General features: G+C 40.8%; 1 protein-coding gene across 2 annotated transcripts; it reads left to right on the top strand.

The window, feature by feature from the left end:
* The first annotated feature begins 315 nt into the window (after positions 1 to 315).
* IRF3 (interferon regulatory factor 3) lies at positions 316 to 18,168 on the top strand. 2 transcript variants are annotated; one of them, XM_034415390.3, is made up of 11 exons: positions 330 to 528; positions 691 to 768; positions 1,941 to 2,137; positions 4,263 to 4,440; positions 4,550 to 4,641; positions 5,221 to 5,275; positions 9,031 to 9,126; positions 9,791 to 9,904; positions 10,454 to 10,828; positions 13,551 to 13,669; positions 17,732 to 18,168. In XM_034415390.3, exons 3-11 carry the CDS (start codon positions 1,973 to 1,975, stop codon positions 17,891 to 17,893), a joined length of 1,356 nt encoding a protein of 451 aa, XP_034271281.1. In that variant the 5' UTR covers positions 330 to 528; positions 691 to 768; positions 1,941 to 1,972; the 3' UTR covers positions 17,894 to 18,168. The 2 variants fall into 2 exon arrangements, with proteins under 2 accessions (XP_034271279.1, XP_034271281.1); XM_034415388.3 differs by lacking the exon at positions 691 to 768 and having other exon boundaries at positions 316 to 528.
* Positions 18,169 to 20,430: the final 2,262 nt, after the last annotated feature.

The following is a 20,430-nucleotide window of genomic DNA, read 5'->3' as shown; positions in this document are numbered from 1 at the left end:
GAGCAGCCAGTTAACTCTAGCAAACAGGTTTTCATACAGATCAAGTTTATTATCGGGCGTTCTCAAATCAAAGACGTACAATCAAGATGACATTCATCAGAATATTCATAATCTGTCCCATTTCCTAGTGTAAAAGAATGGTAGATCTGTCCCCTTATTCAGAAAGCATGTTCTCTCCTCTGTGGCAATTCGTAATAGCCCGGGTTTGTTCCAGAGCCTCAGTGGCCAATCATACACACAGATGTGATCCAATGTCATGGACTACATTTCCCATAATGCAATCTCTGTCTACATCTCCCACAATGCAATCTCTTAAGGAGACAGCTCTTAATTCTTAAAGTAACTAATTTACTGTCTAAAAGCAGCGCAGAGCTCTTTGGAGGTATGGAGAGAAAAATAGAAGGAGGCGTGTCCATTTGAAGATTTCTGCGAGGAAATCGAAACTAATTGTGTGACACCGGGAGAGGGGAGCTTGTAACCTGGTTTTTTAAATCGGTGGATCAAAGCAGAGATCCCATAGAGAAAGAGGTAAGTAGTCTGATTGGGGAGGGGGCCTTCGGAGTTCGGGAATGCGTTCAAGCTGTCCTTACCCCCATGATAAAGGTGCTGAAGTCTCTCGCAAGTACTCTCCACCTTCCAGATCCGAAATCAAATAACAGTTCTTAGTTGTTGTCTTTCCAAAATTTACAGAATAATCTGACGTTTACTTCGAAGTAAATCCTCCCCCTGCACGCTTCCAGACGGGAAGCGGTCAAAGGTTGCCAAAAGGTTTGCCCAACTATTCCATCTTTTTTTTATTTCAAGATAATGGATGAGAAAGTAGGTTGTTCGGATGTCCAGAAAATGTTGTGAATGAGAAAAGGTTATTGCAAGAGAATCAGTGTCTTGTTTAGGAGTTGGGGAGCAGCCTAAATTCGCTGCTGCTTAGAACTTTCCACAAGCAATTGTCTATGTGTTTGGACTACAGCTCCCCTGCTGAGAGTGAAATTCTGGAAGGTTCAGTCATCTGGACAGCTGCAGATTGGGGAAGTAGTCGTAAGGGATTGCAAACAATAGAAGAGAATAATTGTAACTCAGAGTTGAACTGTGGGGTTCTTGATGCTCTCTGAGTTTGGTGATATTTTTGCAGCCATTTCATTACCCTAATAGGTAATGTGGGAAGTGCACCCCAAAGAAGACAGTGCCAGGAACCCCTGAAGCAGTGCAGGAAATAAAAACAGCCCTTTCCCTTAAAGGTAAAGGCAAAGATTTCCCTCGCACATATGTGCTAGTCATTCCCAACTCTAGGGGGTGGTGCTCATCTCCGTTTCAGAGCCAAAGAGCCAGTGTTGTCCAAAGACATCTCCGTGGTCATGTGGCCGGCATGACTAAATGCCAAAGGTGCACAGAACGCTGTTACCTTCCCACCAAAGGTGGTCCCTATTTTTCTAATTTCGAACTGCTAGGTTGGCAGAAGGTGGGACAAGTAACGGGAGCTCACCCCATTACATGGCACTAGGGATTCGAACCACTGAATCGCCGACCTTTCGATTGACAAGCTCAGCATCTTAGCCACTGAGCCACCACATCGCCTTTCCCTTAGCAGAGTAAAAAACCTGGAGGCAAGCACTCAGGAAATGATTGCAAGTCTGCCAAAAGCTATTACTAGAAATAACAAAGCAGATCCTGAAAATATGGACTCTGCCTGGAGCTAATGGGTAATAAAGGGAAATTTCTTCCAACAGTAACATCATCAGTGCACATCTATACACATCCCTGATGATGTTATATAGTTGGTTCATGAACTTTCTGCATGAAAACCACCAAGCTCAGAGACCACCAAGAATCCCATGATTAGCAGTTCAGGATGTTGCATGCCCAAAAGTTTTCTCCATGCATGAAGAGCATTTTTCCACATTTCCCCAGTGAATTGTGTTTATGATTCTGTTCTTTCCCCACAGATTTGAACTGACAGCACATCTGTATATCTCCAATGGGTACTCAGAAGCCTCTCATTGTGCCCTGGCTGATAGAGCAATTGGACAACCAGCGATATCCAGGTGTGTCCTGGCTCAACTCAGAAAAAACACTTTTCCGAGTACCATGGAAGCATGCATCACGGCAGAGCATTAACCCAAAGGATTTTCAGATCTTTGAGGTAAACTTGTGGCGATTTCTTCCCCTGTTGCATATGTGTCACATACCATGTGGAAGAGATGATTAACTGTTCTCATTGTCAGAAAATTTCTTCTTTCATCAAGGTTGGATCTCTCTTTAACAATCTTCCTACCCATCACTTCTTGTCCTGCCCTCTGGTGCTTTGGAGAATAAATCAACCCCTTCTTCTCTCCTCTGTGAAAGCCCTTCAAGTACTGGAAGAGAATTATCACCTCCCCCCTAATCCTTTTCTTCCATAGGTTAGAGTTAGACATACCTAGGTTAGACATACCTAGCTCCCTCAATTGTTCATCATTTGATTTAGCCTCATGAGTCTTTATCATCCTTGTTACTCTTCTTTGCACACTTTCCAGGGTATCAACATGTCTTTTGTATCAGTGACCATAACAAATGTAGTATTCCATCTGTGGTCTCACTATTGCTGGATAAAACAGTATTGCCACTTCTCTTGATCTTCTGTTGATTCAATCCAGGACTGCATTGGCTTTTTTGGCAACTTGTTTGGCTCATAAAGTGAGTTGGGCTCAGAGAGAGTGACCGGCCCAAGGTCACCCAGCTGGCTTTCATTGCTAAGGTAGAACTTGAACTCGTGATCTCTTGCTTTCTAGACTGGTGCCTTAACCAAACTGTCATTCTTCAATTGGTGAGGGCAAGTTCTTTTTTTTTTTCTGATGGCTCTCTGCATTATTCTGTATTGTGGTGGTGGGTTTTTAGTCAGTCTTAAGTACTAGTGATTATATGGACAGATATGTCAGTTTTGTAAGGTAGACTAGATCAGGAAACCCAGGTCTGAGAAAAAATAACTGGCCCAAACTCACCCAGCTAGCTTTCATGCTTAAGGGAGGAGGAGTACTCAGGTTTCCCTGGTCCTAGCCCAGGGACCTTTAACCAGCAGATGAAAATGATACATCTTTGAGGATCCTTGGTAATTGTTGCTGTATCCCTAAAGGATGCTTTCTCAATATGGGGCCCTTGAGATATGTCGGACTCCCATAATTTCCTAGCCCAAATGGGTAAGAGCAGAAGTAGTTTTGTATCTATGATATCATGCTCAGAGGGCATTGAGAAAATGTTGCATTATGGCAGAGATGCACATCTGAGGCTGAGGCTTTTATTGTGATAGAAAGGAGAAATAATTTGAGCTATGAGTGGTGAGAAATAAAATCAATTGGATTTAAATTTCATTACACTTTTGTCTTGACAAGTGTTCATTTGTTAGAGCAGTTTCTCTCAGTCACAGGAACATGCTGCCTGGGGAATTCTGGCAGCTCAAGACCTCACAACTTTGTGGGCATGCAATGCAAGCACAATAGGAGCAGAACTTCTATCACTATGCCATGTTTGCCATCTTGCAAATTTTGAGATCCCAAAGGGGAGATAAGTGACAATGTGTGTCATCGTGAATGATATAATCAGCACCTTCTGCCCATTGGTGTCATGGCTTATTGATACCACAGTGGCTTGTACTAGTCACCTTTGTCCCTTGATCAGCCCCACTAGACCTGAACAAGGAATCAATTTTGCAGGTAGATTAAAACTACTGGTACTTTTATTGAAACTAGCTATAATAGAATTTTACAAGTCTAATTATGTTGTACTTCCTTCTACTACTTATGATTCAGTGAATTAGGGAGGTATTTGTATGAGCTACTTCCTAATATTATCTGCCTGTTGTGGACTTTATCTTATCTCCATTAAGGCCTTTTTCCATATTCTCTACACCTCTAGACATCTGTCTAGGCATTTGATTACTGAGCCATATGTTTTAGCCACTGTCTAAACAATCCCTGGACAATCCCTGAAAGTAGAAAAATATTTTTGCATCAAAAACTACAAATATTATTATGGTTTGTTAAAAATTAAGAAAATTGCTGCTGCATAAACTTTCCTTGGTCATATGACTTGGTTTTCCCAGTATGCTAAGCCATTAACCATGTCTTATAAATTGTAGTGGCTGGCTTCACAAAATGCACTAAGTTGAGACAGAAGCAAGTCAGATTTTGGTCTATTGGATGAACTCTGTCATATACTAGCTTGATGGGGAGCATGGAGGAAGAGAAACCAGGCATGGTGATTGCAAACTACATTGTTGCCTTTCTGCCTAGGATTGGGCCATTGCTAGACACCTTTACAATCCAGAAACGGATCCTCGGACTCCTTCAGAATGGAAGAGGAACTTCCGCTCTGCTCTGAACCGAAAAGATGGTATTGAGATGGTGGAGGATAATAGCACTGACCCTGAAGATCCTCACAAAGTCTATGAAATCAACTTTAATATTGCCAGTAAGGAAATAACATGAAAGCTAAGCATCAACTGAGGACAATGTAATTTAATAAGGGGGGAATTGTGGATTGGAGTGAAAGAATATTTGCTTGTTATTTTCTTATACAGACCTAAATAATCCAGCTGTGGAGGTTATTCATGCACCATTGATTCCAGCTGAAAGTAGGAAGTCAAAGGGAATAAGTTCATTGTTTAGTCAGGTGAGTCCTTTTCTGTCTCACCTGATAGGTTCCCTTCCTTTGCTGGAGCTTTCCAAATACTCAGTATAGCTTGTTGTCCCCTGAAGAATGAAGTTGTAGTATCTTCTTATATCTTTAAAGATTAAATTCAGTCCCATTTTCTCCCTTGTTTCCAACAGATTTTCAAAAGCCTTTCTTTGTGTTTCTTGTGCTTAACACTAAGTGGCAGTGTTTATTGGCACGTGCTACATTTCTGTCCTGGAAAACTGTTCCCAACGTAGCTTACATGCTTGAATGGCCAAATGAAAATGAAAAAAAGATATATTTTTTTCCACTCTGGATCTCACTCTGGATGGAGAGGAGAGGGCAAGGTGCGTCCAACTCTCATGGGCTGCATGTGGTCCTAGAGAGCTAGTAATGCAACCTTGTGAGATTATAAACTTTTCACATTATGATGTGCGTTTATATGTATTAATGTTATTATATATTTTATACATGGCCCATGACAATTCCTCATCACTCAGTGTGGCTCAAGCAAGCCAATAGGTTGGACATGCCAAGACTAGATGCTTTTTTCTGATCTTTCATCCTGTTCTTCAGGATGAAACACAGAAGAATATGCTGAGTTCCATGGATCGTTCCAATTTCGATAATGGTGAGTGACAGAAATCAAAAGGATCATATTAAATATTAATTTTTCATGATGATGAACATAATAAGTGGAGATAACATTTTGAAATGTTTATAATGTAAAATAAAGAACATCTGCTGGAGCGTAAATATAAAATAGTCACTGAAATGTGATTCAGAAATAGAATAAATTAAATATACTATGTTTAAAAGCATTCAGAATCTAAATTAAAAGGCAAAAATGGGAACATCAATAGAAGACAAATTTATTTAGAAATTTAGTATGAAGTATTTTATCAGTATTTTATTCCTAAATTGATCGCTAAAATGAATAACGTTAAGGTAAAAAAAAAAAAAGATGAAAATTTAATAATCAGTTGGAGAATTCTTTCATATTTGAAAGTAGTGTCATAAAGCCCAGCAATTTTGGCAGATTGTTCACCAAACAATGAAACAAATTTTAAATATTGACTTTTCTTTCTAACCAGCATATCTAAGCTTTACGTTCCTAAGAAAAATACTGAATTGACTTCATATGTGATAACACCCACTAGTATATTTTATACTTTCAATTGGAAAGTAGTGGAAGTGATTCAGTTCCTTCTTTGGTAGCCAGACAAAACAAGGGTTATTGGTGTATGCATTTATGTCAAAATAACTTCATATTTAAAGTTTGAGATTAAGGTGAGAACCATTTATGAATTATAATTTTGCACATAGACTTCTGCTATAATCTATCCAGTATTTGGGATTCTCTTAACATAACATCCTTGTTACTCTTGTGTAACACCTCTCCTGCGCGAGCTGCACTAGTTACCGGTGGTCCACCGGATTCACTTCAAGGTGCTGGTATTGACCTATAAAGCCCTACATGGCTTAGGCCCAGGGTACTTGCAGGACCATCTCCTGCCTGCTTCCCACCGTCCTGTCCGGTCTCATAGAGCTGCTCTCCTCAGGGTACTGTCGACCAGGCAATGCCGTCTGGCGACGCCCAGGGGTAGGCGTTCTCTGTGGGCGCCCCTACCCTTTGGAACGAACTACCCACCGAGCTCCGGACGGCCCCGGATCTCCGCTCCTTCCATCAAGGCCTGAAGACTTGGCTATTCCAACGAATGGGCTGATGCTGATTCTTGGGTTTTATTATTTATTGATTTTAATTTGTTTTTAACGGGATTTTATTATTTTATCATTGTATGTTTTTAATCTGTGTTCGCCGCCCTGAGTCCTTCGGGAGAAGGGCGGCATATAAATACTGCCAAATAAAAAAAAAATTTTTTTTAAAGCTCTACATCCATGATGGTGAACCTATGGCACGTGTGTCAAAGGTGGCACACAGAGCCCTCTTTGTGGGCACACGCACCATCGCCAGCTGGTCTTCGGGTTTCTGGTGCTTCAGCACACGAGAAGACCAGCTGACCCAAAGGGCAGCTGGCAACAATGTGTGTGCCCACAGAACATGTACGCGCCAGCCAGCTGGTCTTTGGGTTTCTGGTGCGCATGCACATTCCGGTTTGGGCACTCAGTGCCAAAAAGATTCGCCATCACTGCTCTACAATATGAAGTAAACTTCAGACTGCTTCAGATTAGCTCTCGACTTACAGTCATTCGTTTAGTGACCACTGAAAGTTACAAAAAAATGACTTATGACCATATTTCATGCTAATGACTGCTGCAGTATCTCCAGGGTCACCTGATTAAAATTCAGACGCTTGACAACTGGCTCATATTTATGACAATTGCAGCATCCCAGGGTCATGTGATTACCTTTTGCGACCTGACAAAAAGTGAATGGGGAAATCGGATTCACTTTATACCTTATTACTAATTTAAAAATGTGACAAGAAGGATTGTAAAATGGGACAAAACTCACTTAGCAACCATCTCCCTTAGCAACAGACATTTTGGGCTCAATTGTGGTCATAAATCAAGGACTACCTATAGCTAGAAATCATTTTGACTAATGATCCTTATATTGTCCATTTTTCTTAATTTCTGACTTGATTTTAATTATAGTTTTTAAAGTGCCAAAGTGATGTAGAATAACCTTTATACAGTTGCAAGAAAAAGTATGTGAACCCCTTGGGATTACGTGGAGTTTTGCATGAATTGATCATAAAATGTGCTCTGAACTTCATCTAAGTCACAACAATAGAAAAACACAGTCTGCTTAAAATAATACTACACAAACATTAGATGTTGCCATGGTTTAATTGAACATAACATGTAAACATTCACAGTGCAGGGAGGAAAAAGTATGTGAACCTTTGGACTTAATAACTGGTTGACCCTCCTTTGGCAGCAATAACCTCAACCAAACGTTTCCTGTAGTTGCAGATCAGACCTGCACAACGATCTGGAGTAATTTTGGACCACTCCTCTTCACAAAACTGTTTCAGTGTAGCAATATTCTTGGGATGTCTGGTGTGAATCGCTCTCTTAAGGTCATGCCACAGCATTTCAATCGGATTGAGGTCAGGACTCCGACTGGGCCACTCCAGAAAGCGTATTCTGTGCTGTTGAAGCCATTTTTTTGTTGAATTACTTGTATGCTTTGGGTCATTGTCCTGTTGCATCACCCATCTTCTGCGGAGCTTCAGTTGGCAGACAGATGGTCGTACGTTTTCCTGCAAAATGTCTTGATAAACTCTGGAATTCATTTTCCCATCAATGACAACAATCCGTCCAGGCCCTGAGGCAGCAAAGCAGCCCCAAACCATGATGCTCCTTCCGCCTTGTTTTACAGTGGGGATGAGGTTTTGATGTTGGTGTGCTGTGCCTTTTTTTCTCCACACATAGTTTTGTGTGTTCTTCCCAAACAACTCAATTTTGGTTTCATCTGTCCACAGTATATTTTGCCAGTAGTGCTGTGGAACATCCAGGTGCTCTTTTGCAAACTTCAAACGTGCTGCAATATTTTTTTTGGACAGCAATGGCTTCCTCCGTGGTGTCCTCCCATATACTCCATTCTTGTTTAATGTTTTCCTTATTGTAGATATGTCAACAAAAATGTTAGCATGTGCCAGAGATTTCTGTAGGTCTTTAGCTGACACTCTAGGATTCTTCTTTACCTCATGAAGCATTCTGCGCTGAGCTCTTGCAGTCATTTTTACAGGACGACCACACCTAGGGAGAGTAGCAACAGTGCTAAACTTTCTCCATTTGTAGACAGTCTGTCTTACGGTGGACACATGAACATCAAGGCTTTTGGAGATACTTTTGTAACCCTTTCCAGCTTCATGCAAGTCAACAATTCTTGATCGTAAGTCTTCTGAGAGCTCTTTTCTGCGAGGCATGGTTCACATCAGACAGTGCTTCTTGAAACCAGTAAACCCAAAACAGGTGTGTGTTTTTAAAGGGCAAGACAGCTGTCAGCAACACATCCAATATCATCACACTGATTGGAGTCAAGGTTGGCTCACTCCTGGCTCCAATTAGCTCTTGGAGAAGTCATTAGGCTAGGGGCTCACATACTTTTTCCTCCCTGCACTATGAATGTTTACATGTTATGTTCAATTAAACCATGGCAACATCTAATGTTTGTGTAGTATTATTTTAAGCAGACTGTGTTTTTCTATTGTTGTGACTTAGATGAAGTTCAGAGCACATTTTATGACCAATTCATGCAAAACTCCACGTAATCCAAGGGGTTCACATACTTTTTCTTGCAACTGTATATTGTATCAATTAAACGTTAGTAGAATAACAAATATTCAAATTATTCCTTGTTTTCGTATGAAATTTTTGTTATGTCTCTCTGCTTTTACAATACTTCATTTTTAGCCCTAGAAGACTATCCAATGTGGTATCAATTGAATCCGGCTGATTCTACAACACCGATGACTCTATTGGAACAAACCGAGAGAACCAGTGAATTTGGTAAGCTTCCTGAATCTAGGGAAAATTCTTGGTTGTCTTGTGGCCAGAGAAGTTCCATTCACACAGAACAGTAACATAAAGCCAAATGAACCACACAGTTTCACAGACAAACACTATCTTGAGCTTTGAAAACTACATTTTATGCTTTAATACTGTGTGAACCAAGGCCTTGGTTCATCTAAGCATGTACCAATCTAGATATTGTAGAAAGAAAATAATAATAATTATTATATAATAATAATATGAAATACAAAGAATTTTAGGAGGAATAATGATTGGATGCAGTCTCCACTTTCACATAATATAAATTGTTCTTGTTTTCTAAATTACTGAGAAACATGAATGACATTTTGAAGAAGGACAAGAACTGCTTTGAGGATTGGAATGCCATTCTGGTGAAGAATGTTTGAGGATTGTGATAGTCAGAGATAAACTTTCAAGCTTCAGTTCCATTAGATCAAAATCTGCTCTCTCTCAAGATTTAAGTCCTAGACCCATTAAATCAAAAGGATTCTAGCATTTTTCCACCCAGATTTTTTAAAATAAAGAAGTGTATCCTGTCATGAGATGCAGATCACTTCATGAAATGCCTAAAGTGGACAAACTGATACAGAAATTAAATTGAGACAAGACCTTATATTTGTTCTGTAAATTCCATATTCAGGAATGGCAGCAGAAAATAGAATTGGCTGTGGAAGCTCACCTTCATCCAATTTAGGATTGTATTCACCCATTGCCATGAACTCACAATTGGAACAACTGATAACAACTCCGTTTGGTAAGTTTCCTGAATCTAGTCCTGCAGGATAGTAGTTAAAAATTTGGTAAGAGAATCTTGGTTTCTTAAAAAACTGTAAAACGGTAGTCCTATAGCAGGGGTGAAATCCAGCAGGTTCTGACAGGTTCTGGAGAACCAGTAGCGGAAATTTTGAGCAGTTCAGAGAACCGGTAAATACCACCTCTGCCTCCATCTCAGGAATGGAGATTTTGCAGTATCCTTCCCCCAGGAGTGAGAGAGAATGGAGATTTTGCAGTATCCTTCCCCTGCCACGCCCACCAAGCCACACCACTCCCACCAACTGTGTGGCGCCCACAGAACCGGTAGTAAAAAAAAATGGATTTCACCACTGCCCTATAGATGTGGCTCAACTAACCTACCAGCATAGATAGAACTGAATAGTGTTGTAAATTGTAATTTAGAATCACATATTCTTTGGCACAAATGTACTGTATTAGTGGTAATTTACAGCAGTAAAAGTTTTGTGTGTGGGTGAACTATTAAGAAGTACTGTCTCTACCCTGAGAATTTGGATTTCCTTCTTTTTAGAGACAGATTTTGAGGTTCGGACTTTTTATCGGGGTCGTCAGGTCTTACATGAAGTGATCAATAAAGTGAACAACCAAGGCCTGTGCTTTGTGCCTCCTGGTGTCCATGGCAATTATCTTGATTTGGCGGATGTATCTTTGCCTGACCCCACCATTTTGAATGATAAACTGCAAGCAGACTACACACTTCGCCTTCTCAAAGGAGTGGCTCCAGGTGTGCTTCTCCGTATCACAGGAAACCAATTGTGCGGCATGCGCAAAGGTGTTTGCCATGTCTACTGGAGCCAATCTGAAATTCCAGGAGATGGTGCACAGCATGGAAACCTACTGAAAGAGCAGTTTACTCCCATTTTCAATCTGCAGCTTTTCGTATCAGGTATGTTAAGGTGGTTTTTACCCAGCTCCTAAGAACGCTTCTTTAGATGTCTGTTAATTCTACTTATGCTAAAGTAACCACTAAACATTTATCCAAGGCTTCGTTGAGCTTTTGCTACTAAAAAAGAGCCTGGTATGCATCCATTAATTAAATCTCAAATAATATACTGTATGTAGCTTGTCCTAAAGTGATTTGTGTGGTTGTTAAGAGTAAACCCAGACTTGATGGCATATAATCCATATTGCTCAGACAGCAGTCGAAGATTGACTTTGCACTGGTATGACAGGTTAGAACATGGCACTTCTGATCGCCTCCTGCAACCAGACAGGAGAATCAACTTAGAACAGGGATGTCAAACTCAAGGCCTGCAAGCCAAATCCAGACCACAGGGTTCTTAGATCGGGACCACCCTGGAAACAGCAGACCTACCCTCAGTGCCTCTGCCAGTGAAAACAGACCTTGGCCCTCCCAAGCTCGGCAAAAACAGAGTGTTCAGCCCTCCTGAGCTCTATTTTTGCTGGCAGATGTTTGCAGGAGGCTGGCACAGCCAAAAACGGAGCTTGTAAGGGCTGTGGGCAGCCATCCCAAGCCCCATTTTCACTGGCAGAGGTTGCAGGAGGCCATCATATCCAAAAACGGAGGTTGGGAGGGCAGAGGGTTACAAGAGGCCATTGTAGCAAAAAACGGAGCTCAGGAGCCCATTTTTGTTGGCAGAGAATTTGGGCCACCACAGGTGCCCCTGACATGAGTGATGTCAAGCTGGCCATGCCCCCCCTGGCCGTGCCCCCCCACCCAAGGTCAAACACAACCCTGATGCAGCCCTCAATGAAATCAAGTTTGACAGCCCTGACTTAGAAGAAAAACATTCTGCCGAAGTAATAGGATACAAGCAAGCATCTTCTCTATTCCCTCCCTCTCTTGAAAATTACACGCTTTCCACATGCAATCCAGCCCAAACTTTCAGAAACCTGAATTTAATTTAAAATTACTACAGATAATCTTCAATGTATAATCATTTATTTACTGGTAGTGACCACTCAAAGTTAAACAGCAATGAAAAAAGGGACTTATAACTGGTCTTCGCTTTACAACAACGCATCCCCACAGTCATGTGATCAGAATTCAGGTGCTTGGCAACTGGCATGAATTTACAACATTTGCAGTGTCCTGGGGGTCATCTGAATACCATTTGTGACCTTCCCAATTGGCTTCCAGCAAGCAAAGTCAGTGGGGGAAGCTTAATGGCCATTTAACAACTGCAGCCATTTGTTTAACAGCCATAGCAAAAGAGGTTATAAAATTGGGTGCAATTCATTTATTAACCATCTTACTTAACAAAAGAAGTTCTGATTCAGGAAGAGTCTTGCTTTCATCTTTCATCTTTTGATTAGATGTTTCAGGCTTCTTTGATTTCTGAGAGATGTGTCATCAACATATTGAAAATTATTGATTTTCCTCCAGTCTTTACTCAAATTTTTGATTCTTCAAGTTTCGGCTTCTTCATTATCACTTTGGCATACAGGTTGAATAAGAAATCCAAAAGAATGCAACCTTGCTGCATTCCATTTTCTAACTTGAAACAATCAGGATTTCCATATAGTGGCTTTCTGAATTGGGTACAGTGACTGCACCAACTTGACCAAATGCATTAACACTCAGGCCTTTTAGGACTCTCCACAGCTTGCTGTAATCAATACAACTGAAGGATTTCTTATAGTCAATAAAGCAGATGTAGATGATCTTTTGATATTCTTGAGATTTTTCCATGATCCAGTGTAGATTTGCAGTGTGGTCACTAGTGCCACAATCCTTTCTGAAACCAGCTTAAACATGTGGAAATTCTTTTTCAATGGAGCTATATGTTGTACATTTTAGTGTAGTTAATGTGTTATGTGAGAGGTTTTCCCATTTTATCCCTCTTTCTATACACAGATATGCAACCAAGCTATATTTGTGCATAACATTTCAATTACGATCCACACACTGAGAAGAGCCATTATGGGTTTTTACAATTGCTTAGGGGGCATACTAAGGCTATCTACATCCTTGTTCTTGCCATGCTTTTTCTAGATCTATGGTCCATAGATAATTGAACTATATGGGAACCCATAGGTTTTCATTAAATTAAAATTTGCAAAATGGCCACTATAGATTGTCTTTGATTTAGGATTACAATGGAGCCCAAAATTTCTGTTGTTAACCAAGGCAGTTTGGCTCCATTTTACACCTATTTTGCCCCAGTTGTTAGGTGAATCACTGTAATTGTTAAATGAACTGTGCAATCATTCAGAGAATCTGACTTCTCTTATTGACTTGGCATGTTAGAAGCTGGCTGGGAAAATTACAAATGGGATCACATGACCCCGGGACAATACAACTGTCATAAGTACATGCCAGTTGCCCTAATTTTGATCACATGACCATGGGCATGCCCCAATGGTCTTAAGTATCAAAAATGGTCATAAGTCACTTTTTTCAGTGCTTCAAATGGTCACAAAACAAATAGCTGTAAATTGAGGACTACCTGTATATTGATTCTAAATTTTGGGGATTTCACTGCTCCCTTTTTGTTAAACTTGAGGCATCCTTGGTAGTAGACACATGGCTTTCTCACAATGTGCATCCACTAATTGGGTGAGTGGATATTTATTATATTTTCCTGTGGTGAGTTAACGAAATACAAGAAAAAAAATCCCACCCACCCATCTCTTTCTTTCCTCAGATTTGATTGGGTACATCGAAGGGCGCAATGGTTGTCCTAATTACACTTGGTGGTTATGCTTTGGGGAAGAGTGGCCTGACTCCAATTGTGTCTGGAAGAAAAAACTGATCATCGTACAAGTAAGTTCGTGTCCTACATTTTGTTAGATGTATATATCCACATTTTTCCGGTATGCTTTTCTCATTCTCCTTGTCTCCCAAGAAAATATTTTTATGTGCAGCTGTAAAATAAATTGGACACGTAAACCCAAAATGATGTGACATAAACCACATTTTCTATAATTTAATTAAAAAGTAGCAGACTTCAGTAGTAAGAGCTATGAAATATTCTGTGCTGGGAATTGCATTTAGCATCTCCACCTTGGAAAAGCAATACGCTTTTTAGCCAAAATTTAACTATTAATGGTTTTAGTTATGAAGGTTCAAATGATTGTGATTGTTGTTTGCTGGTTTGAGCACTTGATAAATAGAAAAGACACAAACTGAACAAATAAATAAAACATGTGCAATTGAAATTGATTTAGAGATATGCTTTCTAATAACCAATTGCCAAGCTTAGTTCTACAGTGAAAATGATCTTTTCTATCTATCTGTGATTCAGTTCAGATACAGGCTGAGGAAGAATTAACTATTTCTGTACTTACAGTAACCAAGTTAATCTGTTTCTCTAAGTGCAGAAGAATACATAGTTTAGCTTTGAACTGAGGTTATACACTTGATCAAAAGGGCACATGATCATCCCTTTAGAATTACAAGTTTCTCATCGTTTGAGTGGGAAGGAAGAACTGTTTCTGTATGTGGCTATTTATTGCTTGCTATCAACTGATTCAGTGATCTGATTCACACATTGTATTTATGTACATCTGCATTGATTCTTAGCAACTACATAGATTTTCTTCACATATTTCATACACTGAGGTATAATTTCTCTACCCATAGCCTAAGAAGTGCAAGATGGCTTTATTTACACAACACAGTAGACATTAACATGTACTGTATATAAACCCCAAATCTCCTTTTCCATTCTGCCCTTAATGTTCATGATAGATTTGTTAGGATGGAAGGATGGAAGAAGCAGGTCTGACTTCTTTTCTCAGCCATGAGCAAAACTATGAAAGGGAAAGGATTCTCTTTGTAGGGATAAATTAAAGCAAGTCTCAGAAAAGATTGTTGTTTTCCAAGTGTTTCCAAAACAGTCCTGTTCTTTTGGCTGCTAATGAAGACGCCTTTCTTTAATTCTCTCCTCCCTCTCATGTTATTTATTTATTTATTTATTTATTTATTTATTTATTTATTTATTTATTTATTTATTTATTTATTTATTATCAAATTTATAGACCGCCCTTCTCCCGAAGGACTCAGAGCGGTGTACAGCCAAAGTAAAAACATAGATACAAACATGAAAAACAATTTAAAAAGATATATATGTTTGGCCCCAAAGTTAAAAAACAATAATAAAACATATTAAAAAAACATTTTAAAAAGTGTTAAGCCAGCCCGGCTTGCTGAAAAAGAAAGGTCTTCAGGGCACGGTGGAAGGCACCGAGGTCTTGAATTCTTCGTATCTCTGGGGGCAGTTGATTCCAGAGGGCAGGTGCCCCCACAGAGAAGGCTCTCCCCCTTGGGGCCACCAGACTACATTGCTTGACCGATGGCAACCTAAGGAGGCCCTCTCTGTGGGAGCGCACCAGTCAGTGGGAGGTCGTTGGTGGCAGCAGACAGTCTCGAAGATATCCAGGTCCTATGCCATGGAGCGCTTTAAAGGTGATAACCAACAACTTGAAGTGCACCCGGAAGATCACTGGGAGCCAGTGCAGCTCACGCAGGAGAGGTGTTATGTGGGAGCGCCATGCAGCTCCTGTCACTACCAGCGCGGCTGCATTCTGGACTAGCTGGAGTCTCCGGATGCTCTTCAAGGGGAAGATGTAGAGAGCATTGCCGTAGTCCAGGCGAGAGGTGACGAGGGCATGAGTGACTGTGCACAAGGAATCCCGATCTAGGAAGAGCCGCAACTGGCGGATCAAGCAAACCTGATAAAAAGTCCCTCTGGCCACAGCCATCAGATGTTCCTCCAAGGACAGCTGTGTATCCAGGAAGACGCCCAAGTTGCGAGCCCTCTCCGTGGGAGCCAACGACTCGCCCCCAATAGTCAGTGATGGAGTCAACTGACTATATCGGGATGCCGGGAACCACAGCCACTCAGTCTTGGATGGGTTAAGCCTGAGCCTGTTCCTCCCCATCCAGATCCACACGGCCTCCAGGCACTGGGACATCACTTCAAGGGCATCATTGGGGTGGCCCGGGGTGGAGATGTACAGCTGGGTGTCGCCAGCGTACTGGTGGTACTTCACCCCGAAGCCACGGATGATCTCACCCAGCGGCTTCACATAGATGTTGAACAAAAGGGGCGAGAGAACCGACCCCTGAGGCACCCCACATATGAGGCGTCTTGAGGTCGATCTCTGCCCCCCTGCCAACACAAACTGCAACCGGTCTGAGAGAAAGGAGGAGAACCACCGTAATACAGTGCCCCCCATCCCCAGCTCTTCCAACCAGCGCAGCATGATACCATGATCGATGGTATCAAAAGCCGCTGAGAGGTCTAACAGGACCAGAACAGAGGAGCAACCCCTGTCCCGAGCCCTCCAGAGATCATCTACCAATACGACCAATGCCGTTTCCGTGCTGTACCCAGCCTGAAGCCCGACTGGAATGGATCTAGATAAGATGTTTCCTCCAGGTATTGTGGAAACTGTCGTACAACCACACTTTCAACAACCTTCACAACAAAGCGAAGGTTGGAGATGGGATGATAGTTGGCTAATACTGCTGGGTCCAGGGAAGGCTTCTTGAGGAGAGGCCTCACCACCGCCTCTTTCAAGGCCATGGGGAGGTAACCCTCACTCAATGAAGCGTTGATAATTCCTACATTCAGATTGGGATTTCCTCCCACCTCCCTTGTCTCCGCTACCTGTTCATGAATCTTTTCCATCTTTCTAAGGAAATCCAAAAGTAAACAAAGTTCTTCAAAGACCACAACAGTTGTTGCTGTGCCATGATCTAAGCTGGGAAGTAAGCAGGGTGGTGACCCAGAGGCCTTCTGAATGTTGACAATATCTCACATCCTTGAGCTTTAGCTGTATTGGTTAGGATTGAAGCAAGCTGAAAACAGAATCTAGCAAGCCAAAAATTCCCCATTCCTCAAGGCACTAGAAGTCATAGAAGCTACACTTGCTTCTAGAGTAGCTAGGTTCAGACATATTAAAGCAGAATACCGTATTTTTTGGAGTATAAGACGCACCTTAGTTTTTGGGAGGAAAATAAGAACAAAGCTGATTGGGGGTGGATCTGCCTCCTGGAATACCCCCAATCAGCTGTTCTCAGAGGTGAATTTTGGCAACAGGTTCCTTGGTTGTGAGCTTTTTTTTTTTTGCTTTTTTTTTCTGCCTCTGAAACTTCTGAAACTACATTTCAGAAAAAACTTTTTCCTGCCTCTGAAAGCCTCCAAAACAGCTTCAGAAAAAAGCCTCTGAAGCTCTGTTTGGGGGCTTTTTTTCTGAAGCTTCGTTTCTGATGCTTTTTTCAACCTCTGAAATCTCTGTTTGAGAAGCTGGGTGGGGCTACATTCGGAGTATAACATGCACCCAGATTTTCACCCTCTTTTTTGGGGGAAAAAGGTGCATCTTATACTCCGAAAAATACGGTATATTTCTAATTCGTGGCTTAATATGCTATCCAAATACAACAATTCTAATCTATAGTTTACTAGCTACCACAGAATATGCCTTGTTAGTCAGGGGTTATATTTAATATTTTCTCCTATCACATTAAAATTTAGAATCCAAATGTTTGCATTCAGAAAACAAGGTAACATTTCTGAAACAGAAATGCCTTTGGGGAATCTCTGAAGGACTTACCCAAAAGTTGGAGGGCCACATATGGTACATTACTAAACTAGAATATTGTATGACACTAAATCCTTTTGACTTATTCAACAAGCCATGGTCCAATGTGTGCACATCTAGATGAGATCTCACACTGAAAGTTTCTACAAATGCAGATTTCAGAAATGATCATCTTCATTAGAGATGAACAAAATTTAAATAATTGATTATAAGCAGAAGTTTTGCTCTCTCTCTCTCTCTCTCTCTCTCTCCTCCCTCCTCCCGCTTCCATACCTAGGTAATTCCCAAGGTTTTAGAAACTCTTTGTGAACTGGGAAAAAGTCATGGGGCATCATCATTAAATGGTAATGAACCAGACTTAAGGATTTCAGATTCTCTACAACATCAACAACTTTTGGAGCAGCTGCGAAAATGGGAAGAAAAGATGGATATAGTTTAGAAACTAGCTATACTGTACTGTACTGTACTACATATTGTCCGATATAATTCAACTACTTTTGGATTCTTCTATTCTACAGCAGAATAACATTTTGTCTTTCCTGTGAAAAGGTGAACACCGAGAACTGAAATGTAGCCTGGAATTCTGTTGGACCTTTTGCATTAATATGTTTCCCTCCTCTTGCCAGCCTTCTGGTTTGAGGCCTACATACTATCTAGAATGTTAAAAAGCTTGTCTTCTTTGGTCTAATAAAAAATTGCTTCGTATTATCTTGATATGTTGATGTCCTCATTTTCTTGCTGAGGTATAGACAAGTTTTAATATTACACAAGTCAAATTTCTCATCTGATTTAAATACCGGTAATCTAGTTTTGTCTATTTAATACAATTTGGATTTTTTTAAAAAAATCCCCAGCAGTTTGGCACTTTAGTGGTTTATTTGTTGGAATTTTGTCGAACTGGTATTGCATATATGTTTAGCTCCATTATTATTTCAGTCCTTAACAAGTCTTACCAAAAATCAGTATTTAATCCTCTTGCTATTCTTGCCATTTGCTTCTCAACTTGAGAATTTGCCATTTGCTTCTCAACTTGAGAAGTAATATTGCTTCTCAATATTACTTTCTCATTTAAATTGGAAACTGCGTATTACAATCCCAAGATTGATGGATGTCATAGTCCAGTGTATTTGAAGGGCCTGGCACACTATTGCCTACCTGTTCTAATTAGCCATTTCCTGGACAGTGTATTCCAGGGGTGTCAAACTCAAGGCCCATGGGCCAGATCCAGCCCACGGGGTGCTTAGATCTGGTCCATGGAGCCACCCTGGAAACAGCAAAGTACCAGCCCGCAGTTCCTCTGCCGGTGAAAACAGAGCTCCATTTTCACTGGCAGGGGGTTACAGGAAGCATTCACAGCTGAAAACAGAGCTTGGGAGCCTGTTTTCGCTGGCAGAGCGCTCAGGCCACCACAAGCATCCCCGACACGAGTGACGTCGAGCTAGCCATGCCCACCCTGGCCCCCCAAGGTCAAACACAACCCTGATGCGGCCCTCAATGAAATTGAGTTTGACACCCCTGGTTTATTCCTATGTTTGGAATTTTCTTTTTGCTTTCTTCTAAAATTTACTTATGATTAAATTTGTCATCCATGTCGCTCTGGGGCTACTTTGGGTGGCTTACAGCAGTAGACCATAAAATTATTAAAAAATGTAAATATAACAATTGTAAAACAATGAAGTGCAGCAATATGAATTAAAAGATGGGCAGGGAGGAAGCAGGGTGCACAGGGGAAGGGGAGGAGATTGGGTCAGCTATTAGTCCAGTAGCTACCTTCAGCGTGGAAGTCTATTGGGTCCCCAGCCAGCCAGGTCTTCAGGTTTTCATGGAAGGACAGGAGGTGGGAACTGCCTTTCTCAATTCAAACCAAATTAATACTGTTTCAAAGTATAATTATTCTATTCTTTTTCAGTGCTTAATTTTGATATGGTATCTTCCAGTTGTATTTAACTTCATCTTCCAGAATACATAGGACAGGGACCCATGGCATTTAGAGATTTTGGGAATTAAAGTTGATTGCATCTGGAAGATTGAAAACTGCAGAAAAGCTCTTTCTGGTTGGTTCTTAATTTTGCATTTGCACATTAATTTTACATTTGCACAGGAAATGTAGATTTGCACATTGCCAAGAATCCTAGCTTAATCTGTGACTGAAGGACAGTCACTCCACTTGGCACATCACTAAGCCAGGAATAAATCATGTTATGCACAAACTCAAGAATATGCACCTTAACAGGCCAGGATTTGTAAGTTAACCACAGGAATGGATAAAATTATCCTAAAGCTTCATAGGTTGTTTGGCCATATCTATGATTCAGAAATTCACATAACACAAAGCAATCTACCCAGCTATGTGAAAGAATGAATAGATGCATGTACCAGTAGGTTATACATATCCATTATTTTTTTTAAAAAAAGTTTGTGTGTCAGTGTTGCTTCCTGCTGACTGCCTAGATACATCTCTGCAGTTTTTTGAACTGTTGGACTGTATTACTTGGTCTGTTGTGTGGATGTTTGGGTGGTTTAGGGGTGGGGAATTGTGGTGGATGGGAGTGTGTTTGTGGATTATGTGTGTGGAACCTGGTCTTTGGGTGTTAAGTAAATTTCATTGTATGTGTATAATGTGTATACACATACAATGATAATAAAGTTTATTATTGCTTAGCGCATTGTAAGCCGCCCTGAGTCTCCGGAGAAGGGCAGCATATAAATCAAAAATTTAATATATATATATATTATTATTATTTTTTTGGCAAGATTTCAGAAATGGTTTACCATTTCCTCCTAATTATTGAGAGAATGACTGGCCCAAAGGTCACCCAGTTGGGTGTAATAAGGCAGGATTAGAACTTGCAAACTCCTGGTTTCTACACCATCACCCTAATTGCTACAGCAGTCTGGCTTTCTAAAATTTATTGTACAATAAATATAGTTATCAGGTTCGCCTGATACACCAGTTGCGTCCCTTTCTAGACTGGG

Source organism: Pantherophis guttatus, chromosome 4 (assembly GCF_059756535.1).
Source record: "Pantherophis guttatus breed Tessera chromosome 4, ASM5975653v1, whole genome shotgun sequence".
Taxonomy (NCBI): Eukaryota; Metazoa; Chordata; class Lepidosauria; order Squamata; family Colubridae; genus Pantherophis; species Pantherophis guttatus.
Note: the sequence above shows the minus strand (reverse complement) of the source record. Positions and strands in the feature narration are given on the sequence as shown.